The 10,409-nt window shown below is 57.1% G+C and overlaps 1 protein-coding gene across 1 annotated transcript in view; it reads left to right on the plus strand.

The window, feature by feature from the left end:
* Positions 1-10,409, plus strand: part of DENND3 (DENN domain containing 3) — a 57,150-nt gene that overhangs the window by 24,265 nt on the left and 22,476 nt on the right. The window contains exons 9-13 of the mRNA XM_065895427.1: positions 1,518-1,673; positions 3,506-3,602; positions 4,407-4,510; positions 5,270-5,469; positions 6,530-7,051. Of these exons, the coding sequence (XP_065751499.1) occupies positions 1,518-1,673; positions 3,506-3,602; positions 4,407-4,510; positions 5,270-5,469; positions 6,530-7,051 (1,079 nt within the window). The remainder of the gene's footprint in view (positions 1-1,517; positions 1,674-3,505; positions 3,603-4,406; positions 4,511-5,269; positions 5,470-6,529; positions 7,052-10,409) is intronic.

Genomic DNA, 10,409 nt, shown 5'->3' on the forward strand with positions numbered 1-10,409 from the left:
TATAACACCTTGGTATCAATGATTTCTTCTATCTGGATGGTTTGTACAAAGTACATGGGAGTGCCATCTTCATTATTGTTCCTTCCATCTTCAAAAAATTTATAAAACTCCCCAAGCTGAGTCCAGGCTCGGGGTGTGGAGTCCTGTGTGGCTGGCGGGCGGTGCTCAGGGGGCCCAGCCAGGGGTCCGGGTGGGAGCGTCTCCCTGCATGACCTCCGAAGGTGAAGCCCACATTCCTCATCATCCAGTCACTTTCTGATAAGCGCGGTCCACAGTCCCCGGACTTGCCGAGGGTGACTTTCCAGGACTGGTGTTGCCGGCGCTGGGCGCAGATTCTCAAGCGTGTACTTGGGTGGCGCATCCCCAGTAAGATGGGATCTTACCTCTGCCCTGTTATTGTTAGAATTCTAGAACATGCCTGGGGGTTGGATTCTCGCTTGGCCGGGTTCCCAGACAGTGGGACGTGTAGTCTCAGGCTCACCGTGGGGGGCTCTTTATAAACGTGAACTAACCTGTGCGTGGTCGGCGGCTCGTCTGTGAAGGGCTCTGGGACCGTGATCTGGGCTGTGGCAGTGGGTCTCCCCACGGGGCCTGGGGTGACGAGCGCCCACACTCGGTATTGGCCGGGAGAGACAAGGGGCAGCAGCGCCCTTCTTCCCTGAGACGCCCCTGTGCCTGGCCGCCCACTGCCGCGCTGTCTCCCTCATCATGATCAGAGTGTGTGTCCACCGGGTCCCCTCTGGCCTACCTGACCTTTGGATACTGTTGGGTGGGTTTACTTTGCGTATTTAAAGCCTCAGACTTGCTCCTTGGTGTCCAAAGTCTCATGTAAAAGTGCAGCCTTGGGGGCTTCCCTGGTGGCGCAGTGGTTGAGAGTCCACCTGCCGATGCAGGGGACGCGGGTTCGTGCCCCGGTCCGGGAAGATCCCACATGCCACGGAGTGGTTGGGCCCGCGAGCCGTGGCCGCTGAGCCTGCGCGTCCGGAGCCTGTGCTCCACAACGGGAGAGGCCACAACGGTGAGAGGCCCGCGTACCGCAAAAAAAAAAAAAAAAAAGTGCAGCCTTGGGCAGTGTTGGGGAGGCCAGGATCCTGTGTGATGAAAACTGCTGTGAGCCCCCGTCCCTGAGAACCTCCGGACAAGTAAGTAGCCGTGCCTCGTGCCCCCGAGCCTGCGCCGTCCCTCCCAGACCCACTGGAGGCCCTTTGGCCGTCGTGGAAGGGCAGGTGCCTGCAAAGGAGGACAGGACCCTCAGCTTGTGTAGAGACGTGCGTGGTCCAAAGACGAGGCCTTCGTGAATCCTGCACTAATGAGCCTTTTGTGCTGGGAGGTGAATAAACTCCCAACAGGGATGTATTTGTAATGACACCCTCCCCGCCCCAGTTATCGATAGGGAGTCTGAGTGTCCTGAGAGTGTTAACTTCCCTCTTCCCGGAGGGTTCTCTCTGGCCGGTAGGCAGCAGTCAGTCGTGTGATACGGGCTGGGCCGTGGTCAGTGACTCTCTGCTCCTTCCCAGGGTCCAGAGCCTTCAGATGCACCGTGAGCTGGACCTCGCTCACCTCTGCGCCAGCACAGACCTGAATGAGGGGCGAGCCTGCCGGCGGGCCTGGCAGCAACGGCTTAACTGTCAGATCCAGCAGATCACCCTGCAGCTGCTCGTCTGCATCTTCAGGTGTTTAGAGCATCGCCAGTGTCTGTAACCTGCTCCCCAGCCAGCTCCCGGTTCCACAGTGGCCACGGCCCCAAAGCCCAGGGACTGAAATCCAGGAGTGATGAGAGAGAGGCCCCTGCCCCCACGAGGATCCCTGGGAGTGTGTTTACCCCGCCTGGGGCCTTGCCACCCCCTCGTCTCTCTTGCGAATGACCACCTTGGATGGTCAGACCCGGGTAGGGGGACAGACGGATCATTTCGGGAATGAAGCCCGCCCAAAGGAGAGCCCAGGCTGGAGCACCCAGGACTGGCCCCCGTTAGAAACTTTTCTTCCTTCTTCCCCTCACTGTCACCATCAGCATCTGTGGTGTGCTGTTGGGATCCAGCCCTTGAGCTGAATGAGTTAAAGACAGTGCGGTGTGTTTACTTCAGTGGGTGCGGTGCGGGCGTCGAGCGCCTACTGCTGGCCTAAGTGTGCGCTCATTTAAGGAACATAACGGGAAACATATGCCTACATTTATAGCACGCCTTCGTGAAGACGTTATTGTGGCAAAGCCTTCAGGCCTTTTCTTTCTTCCCACTCTCTCTTCTCTGCTTTGTCTTGCAGCCTCTTCTCGCTCTCTCCCTCTCCTTCTCTCTCTCTCTCTCTCCCCCTCTCTCTCTCTCCCTCTCCCTCTCCCTCTCTCTCTCCCTCCCCCTCCCTCTCTCTCTCCCCCTCCCTCTCTCTCCCTCTCTCTCCCTCTCCCTCTCCTTCTCTCCCTCTCTCTCCCTCTCCCTCTCTCTCTCGCTCTCTCTCTCTCCCCCTCTCTCTCTCTCCCCCTCCCTCTCTCTCTCCCTCTCCCCCTCCCTCCCTCTCTCTCTCTCCCCCTCTCCCTCTCCCTCTCTCCCTCCCCCTCCCCCCCTCCCCCCCCTCCCCCCCCCCCCCCCCCCCCCCCCGCCGGTTGTGTAGCAGGGAAGGTGGCAACACCAGGTCCCCTTCTGATCTGGACAGACCCTGCCTGGGAGGGGTCTTTAGACCAGAGCTGGCCAACTTGATGACACTCAGTGTGATTCTTTCAAAATCAGCATTTTAATGGCTGTATTCTTTGGCTGTCTGTATTTATGTAAGCAAATGATTTATTAGGGAAAACGGGATGTCACGTTATAGATAAGGTTGTATTAGCTCTTTGCTCAGAGGAGTATAATTTGTGTGGTTGTCGAAATGTAGTTTTCCTTTTGTTCTTTTAATATGAAATCTTTCATGAAGGTTTTTGTTTTTTAATACTCTGCAAACTTGATGAGTTTAGTTCATTAAAAAGAAAATACGATATCAGATGAAGTAATTTTTTCCCTCACAAGAGAAGGAAAACATCGAACGTGCTACGTTCTGAATATGCCCTGTAGGATTACTGATTCTATTGGTAGGCTCTCACAGTAGATCAGGGGGTCATGTGCCCAAGGCCCCACGGTGTAGGATGGGGATGTGGCCGGCGAGGGTCAGGCTAGCAGCCAAGCTGGGTCAGTGCTCAGAGTCTGGGTGCCCTTCCTGTGTCACCACCCTGAACTCAGTTTTATTTGTATGAACAATTATGGATGATTGCGTCTTCATTTGCATAAGGAGCTAGGGGGCTCAAAGAAGACAGACACCCCCCCACCCTGAGCTTCATTCCAGTTGGGGGAAAGCCATGCTTTAAGTGACGAGAAAGCCCCACCACAGAATACATCCAAACCGTGTCCCTCAGCGCTCAGAGTACTGTTCCTACAGACAGGGCTTTTCAAAGTGTGTATTTCTTGTTACTGTTTTTCTGCTGACAGCAATGTCTTTTTCATGTATTTAAAAATATTTCAACTCTTAGACTATCTTTCTTCATCAGGGGAGTGAAGAATCACTTAAATTATGAACATAGGGTGTTCAATAGTGAAGAGTTTCTCAAAACAAGAGCTCCAGGGGACCAGCAGTTTTATAAACAGGTAAGAGGTGTGTGGGGTTTGTGTGTGTGTATAGTCGATCCTTCGCCCTTTTCTGTATCTAAAGTATTTTTCAAGTCAAGTGTTTCCAGTATCTGTTAATATTTTATTCAGTGTCTTAGCGTTTCTAAAAGTTTGTTTTAGCGTGGTTTCTTCTGATCCTTTGGCCAGCTCTGACTATTTTTAATTGACTTTTTAGAGTGGCACTCACATATAACAGAATGCACCCATTTTAAGTATAGCGTGTGCAGAGTTTTGACCAAGGCTTGTACCTGGTCGCCCCTTCCTCAGTCTGGATCTAGAACCTTTCCATCACGCCACACAATTCCATGCCCTTCCCATCACCGCCCCCTTCCCAGGGCCGGGCAGCATCCACACTCGCTGGGAGCTGACTTGGAGATTGGCGCGTGTGAGTCTGGAGACGGGGTGCGCTGGCTGTGAGGTGCGGAGCGTTAGAGAGGCTGCCGTCCCCAGGAGACACCAGAATCCATGATGAAACACAGGGACTGCGGCTGCTGCTGTCCCGGGGGGCAGGGTGGTTTGGACTTTTGAACTTGCTGTGGTTGTTCAAATGCAAAGAGTGGCTGATTCTTTGAGATTGGCTGGTGAGGGATTGAGGGGAAATCTTCGATTATGGTAAATGAAGAAAGCTACCTATGTCTGGGCATTTTTGTCCAAAGGTGCTGGTGAGAGGCCTCGGTGGGTTGGGAAGGGCCACGCGTGCCGTGGCTGCAGGTGCCCTGGCAGCGCGGGGAGGAAAGGACCGTGAAGCAGGCGCAGTAACCCGCCCCTCGACGTCTGTCCCAGGTCTTGGACACCTACATGTTTCACGCTTTCCTCAAGGCCCGGCTCAGCAGAAAGATGGACGCCTTTGCCCAGATGGACCTCCACACGCAATCCGAGGAGGACAGGTTTGCATATTACGTTCTAAAGGATGCACGAGGGCTTCCCTGGTGGCGCAGTGGTTGGGAGTCCGCCTGCCAATGCAGGGGACGCGGGTTCGTGCCCCGGTCTGGGAGGATCCCACGTGCCGCGGAGCGGCCGGGCCCGTGAGCCATGGCCAATGAGCCTGCGCGTCCAGAGCCTGTGCTCCACAATAGGAGAGGCCACAGCAGGAGGGGCCCGCATACCGCAAAAAAAAAAAAAAAAAAAAATTAAAGGATGCACGACTCCTTGGGTGTCCGTGTGCTCAAGGAGCACAGTTTATTTGGAAGGATAAACGATAAATTCGATCAGAGAAGTCGCACATTTAGAAATTCCTAATGAGTCGGGTAACATGTCAGGCTCCTCCCCCTGCATTTCTGTTTCTTGCAGGGGACGCTGAACGTACCTGCAGAGGCAGCTCTGGGTCTTTGTGCTGTTTTCTCCCCATTTCCTTCTCTTTCTCTCCCCGCATCGTCACCGTTTCCCGCCTCTTCCGTGCCGCTTTTCCTGAACCCCTCAAACGCGTGTCGGCTGTCGACGACGCCCTTGTTCTGTGTGCTGTGGCTTCTCCTGGGGTGTGGACCGTATGCAGCCTTCACGACACGTGGGAGAGCCAGGAGTGTGCCTGCCGTTTCCCACTCGGTGTGGGAATGCTGGATTCTGGTCACCACGGTGGGGAAAATGCCCAGTTGAGCCTGTGCTTCAGCCGTTGCTGTGTCTACAAGGTGTTGGGTTTTTCCACCCAGGATAGACGGGATGCTCCTGAGTCCAAGAAGACCCACAGTCGAGAAGATGGCCAGCCGGAAGTCCTCAGCCCCACACGGGGCTCACAGGCGCATGGTGGTCAGCATGCCCAACCTGCAGGACATCACGGTGCCCGAGCTGCCGCCCCGGAACTCATCGCTGCGGAAGATACGTACCGAGGATTGCGGAAGCAGCCACACAGGTGGTGCAGCCACGCCCGTGCTGTGGCTTTTCTCATTCACTTGGTTCTCATGCTGCCTGTCACTGAAAGAAACCACAGCTCGTTTCAGTAGAAGCGAAGGGGGGGTTATGGCTGTTGCTTTCTGACAATTAGTCATTTGACATATTTTTAGAACATTCATTTTGCAGACTATGCTCGTTACAGAAAGCGATTTCTCGTCTGTATTTTCCATCGCCCCGTCCCACTGTTTTCATACTTGTGTGTGTATATGCACGTATGTGTATGTGTACATAGGAGATACGTGATTACATATTTGACTGTCTAAGGGGATGCAGCAACTCTTAGGCCCCCAGTGATTGCCAGGCCCTTCCTAGGGGCTGAGGGTACAGAGGAAGCCAGTGCCCGTGGGATAAACTGCAGTGAAGCCAGCGCTGTGAGCTGCTCGGGCCCCCAGTGGCTGCTGCCTCGGGCTAAGGCACCAGTACCAGCTGGTACCTCCTGGCGCATTCGCGGGAGAGCTGGAGGCTGAGTGGAGATCATGCCGGCGACACCAGGAGGGGCCGCGTGTTCAAATGAAAAGAACTTACTGACCTTCTGGAGGCTCCTGGTGGGTCTGAGTCCCCTGCACAGCTGCCTCCTGGCTGTGTGACCCTGGGGTACCCAGTAGCTGTGTACCGGGGACCCGGGGAGGCCTCAGTCCCCACCCTGGGAGATGGGTGTGGTAACAGTACCCATGGCGCAGAGCTGCTGTTATGGTGAATGAAACGGCTGTTTGGGAGGCTTACCCGCCTGGCAGGTGCGTCTCGGCCTAGGGCATTAGCTTAGTCCTTCAACAAAGACTCACCGCCACGCGTTTCAGCTTAGCATCAGCAGTTTTAACAAATAACATTATTTGTGCCATGGGAGCAGTGAGGGGCCCCGTTCAGCGTGGGGCACGTGGAGCTCTCTGGAAGAGGCACGGGGCGTCCTGCTCCACGCTGCACCCAAGGCACAGAAACGGCCCTGGGCAGAGTGATGGGGTGGGAACGCGTGTCTGTTTCTAAGGTCTGTGCTGACCGTTCATCTCCCCTTCACTCCTCAGTTCTGGACGTGCCCCCCAAGTTGACATACACCTTCAAGATCCCGGAAATCCACTTTCCACTGGTGGGCCAGTGTGTGCAGGCATTCCACGCGGACTGCGTGGCCCAGCTGAGCAAAGCCATGGACTCGCTGGCCCCCGAGAACTCGGTGCTGCTGGCGAGGTACTTCTACCTGCGAGGGCTCGTCCAGCTGATGCAGGGCCAGCTGCTGGGCGCCCTCCTGGACTTCCAGAGCCTGTACAAGACGGATGTGCGCATCTTTCCCACCGACCTCGTCCAGAGGACGGTGGAGTCCCTGTCGGCGCCCGAGCGCGCGCAGGCCGAGCGGACGCCCGAGCTTCGCCGGCTCATCAGTGCGGTCGTGGACAAGCCCAAGGACGCCCCCAAGGCCGACGACCGCGTGAAGAACTTCGAGCTGCCCAAGAAGCACATGCAGCTGGACGACTTTGTGAAGAGGGTGCAAGAGTCGGGCATCGTGAAGGACGCGGGCATCATACACCGGCTCTTCGAGGCATTAACCGTGGGTAGGAGGATGCCGGGGTGGGCGGTGCAGACCCTCGAGGGCAGGCCGGCCCAGCCTGGAGGAGCCTTACGGGGCGGGCGAGGGCTTTACCTGCTTCCTGGGCTGGCCGAGGCTCTGGGAAGGGGGTGGGGACGGAGGGCCTGGTGACGCTTAATGGCATCTCTCCCGTCCTGGGGGGTTGCTCGCTGTGTGCTGACCCCTTCCTCCCACATGGGGACGCGTGGCTCCAGCTGGAATGCTTCAGGCACCTCTACCCCCGCTGCTTTTGTTTCCCACGTTTACTGCAGTCGTCTGGTTGGTCCAGAACCCTTTCCGCCCCTCCCTCCTCAGAGGGACACTGTCCCAAACTTGACCTTTCCCTTCTGACCAAGTTCTTATGCATTTGCGGCACGTGGATGCACCCACAAACAGAACATAGGATTTGTGCGTTTGTAAACTGTCCATGACTCACGTGGTACGTGTGTGTCGGCCTGCATTTTCAAAGCGTATCCGTGGTGCTCACAGGCGTCTCGCTGTGCCGAGGGCGGTGCAGCGTGTTGGCCTGTACCCTTGGTCGTGTCCGCCTGTCCCGATGCTGACGAGTGAGGCTCGCAGCCTGCCCCCCGGGCGTGGATGGCCTTCTCTAGGATGCAGCCCTGTCGGGTGGGAGCTGCCATCCCCCCAGCAGGTCCCTCAAGGCAGGTCTGCAGCGCGGGGGGCTGCCCAGCCGCACCTCCTGGGCAGTGCGGGGTGCAGTCGTCTGAAGTGTTCTGCGGTTTGGTGAGCAAGGTGGCCTCGCACTGAGCGTCGGCACCTGTGCTCGGGGCGTCTGGGCCTCTCTCCTTGGAGCTGCGCGGCACAGCCTGGCCTGTTTTTCCATCGGGTCAGACCTCCTTCCGTGTCCTGTGCGGGAGCCCCTGTGTCCTCTGGAAAGGCCGTGCTTTGCTGGTAACAGGTGTGGGATGTCCTTCCTCGTTACGCGGCTGCCATCGAGTTGCCCGGCCTCTCTGTACCCACGTGCGCCGCCTTCCCACCAGTGGAGGGATGGGGCCGCTTGTTCACAGTCCCTCCATCGGTCTGATGGGGGCGCGGCCGGCCTAGCGCCTACGGGGCCCTCCGTGTGGTGTCACCTTATGTCGGCCGCAGAGAAATGGCCCGTCTTGGCCAGCCAGTCTTGTCTCCCTGGGCGTCTGTGGGCGACTGGTGCTGCCCAGGGGACTCCCATGGGCAGGGCAGTGGGGGGTGCACTGAGTCCACCAGGGGCAGAGGTTCTCACGGGGTCAACCAGCAGCACCCAGGCCACCGGGAGGTGGGGCGCAGGCACTGTGGGGCTCAGCGCTCTCAGAGGAGGCCCTGCCCCCCACTTCCCACACGGGCCCTCGCGAGGACACAAGGATACGAGCACTAGGCCAGCTGCAGGGCCTGAAGTACCGCGGCGTAATCCACCCGGGGGTGCTGTTCTCGTGTGATGAGGTGTCTGGACGTGCAGCCGGCTCCGTCCTCTCCCCCCAGCCCAGCCTGTTGCTGCAGCCCGGGGGCCCGATGGCCTGGGCGGCGCTCTTTTCCTGGGAGAAGAGGGCCTGGCCCTCCCAGCTCTCACCTCTCCTTGGCCAGAAGCGTGTCCCACGGGAGCCAGACAGTGTGGCTTACAGCTGGACACGTGGGCGCCGTCCAGCAGCCCCAGACTTGCAGGGACGTGAAAGGACATCCGGGAGGGCATCCTCAGATGACCACGGTGACAGTGCCGTCGATGGCCCTGTTGTCACTTAGGCTCCGTTCGCATTGCAAGCAGGTCATTGTTGGCCTTGATTCTGGGATACGTGCACCGTTGTCGCACAGCATCCAATGTACGTTTCTGCCTGACGGGCGCGTATGTGCTAATAAAAGGATTAGGTCAAAGCTGAAGGTCACCATCTTAGAATAAACAGATGTCACATAAGAACACACGTCGGAGCCTGGTATTCGAGGTGCAGGGCCCTCACGACCTGGCCCCAGGGCGGGGAGTCAGCTCTGTGTGGCCTTCAGTGTGGCCCACGGGAGCCGGTGACTCTGCCTCCCCCGTAAGATGAGCTGGAGGGGTTGTGTTGGAGTGCGGGTGAGGGGCAGAGGTGAACAGTTGGCATTTTTGTGCAGGATTGGAGATGAATGAGTGTTCTTTCCGCAGCTGTGGATGTGCGTGGTGGCCCCTCGTGTGCACGGTGGCTATTGCTGTGTGAGTGCCATGGATGTGCACCGTCCAGCTGTGCTGCGGCCCTGGCAGGGGTGGCGTCCACAGGCCCGCGTGGGCATCCCTGGCCTCTCTGGTGTCCTTCACCCCGGCTCTCAAAGCCCGCGAGCCCGCCTCCCGTCTGCCCGCGAGAGGAAGCCGTTTCCGGTTCTGGGGACCTGCGCTTCGCTCCGCTTGGCCCCGGCACTGTGCAGGGACCCAGATGGTGGGAGCATTTGTCCTAATGACAGAAGGGACGGGTTTCTTGGCTCCAGGCTCCACGTCCCGGCATCTTTGGCTCCAACTTTCATTAAGTAATGGCTTTGTGGTTCTTCCCAACTCCCCTCTCGTGCTCTCCTGATTCTTGGGCTTTTCCTTGGCTACGTAGACTAAACATCCTCCTCCTTGTCGTCCACTTAAAATAGTCAAGTGCCTTTGATTATAAACATAATCATTCAGAACCGCCAGGAGGTGTAGATGGAGGCGCCCCAGTGAGAGGCAGCTACACGGAGGAGCCTTTCCAAAACGGAAGCGGGATGAGAACCGTGTCACGGGGTCAGGGGCCCCACCCTGATGCGCGCCCTCTTGGTGCCTCGCTGCCTAGCACAGGGACCCCCGGGCCTGTCTGCCTGGGCACCTGCCCACCGGCCCTTGTGCTTCATTTTTTTCAGTGACTTTCTTTTTAAGATTTTTTTTTGACGTGGACCGTTTTTAAAGTCTTCAGTGAATTTGTTACGATATTGCTTCTATTTTGTTTTGGTTTTTTGGCCGCAGGGCATGTGGGGTCTTAGCTCCCCGACCAGGGATTGAACCCACACCCCCTGCACTGGAAGACAAAGTCTTAACCACTGGACCGCCAGGGAAGTCCCTCAGTAACTTACTTTCTAAAAACGACCCAAGTATATACAGATATCCCACTGTGGTGTGATTCTGTTTGGATCCAAGGACGTTAAACAAATTTGTAAGTAGTAGACCACGGTTGTAAGGCAATTAGAAAAACACAGGTGAGCCAGAGGAGAACCAACTCAGAATCCTGCCACCTGGGAGGTTTTCACCTGAATGTTTCTGTGCCTGCATTGTGTGGGGATGAGGCCAGACTCAGTTGTGGCCACGACAGCAAATTCCCCAGGAAACCGTTATCTGGCAGGTGCTAGGGAACCAGAGCCGAGCTTTC

Source organism: Phocoena phocoena, chromosome 17, assembly GCF_963924675.1.
Source record: "Phocoena phocoena chromosome 17, mPhoPho1.1, whole genome shotgun sequence".
NCBI lineage: Eukaryota > Metazoa > Chordata > Mammalia > Artiodactyla > Phocoenidae > Phocoena > Phocoena phocoena.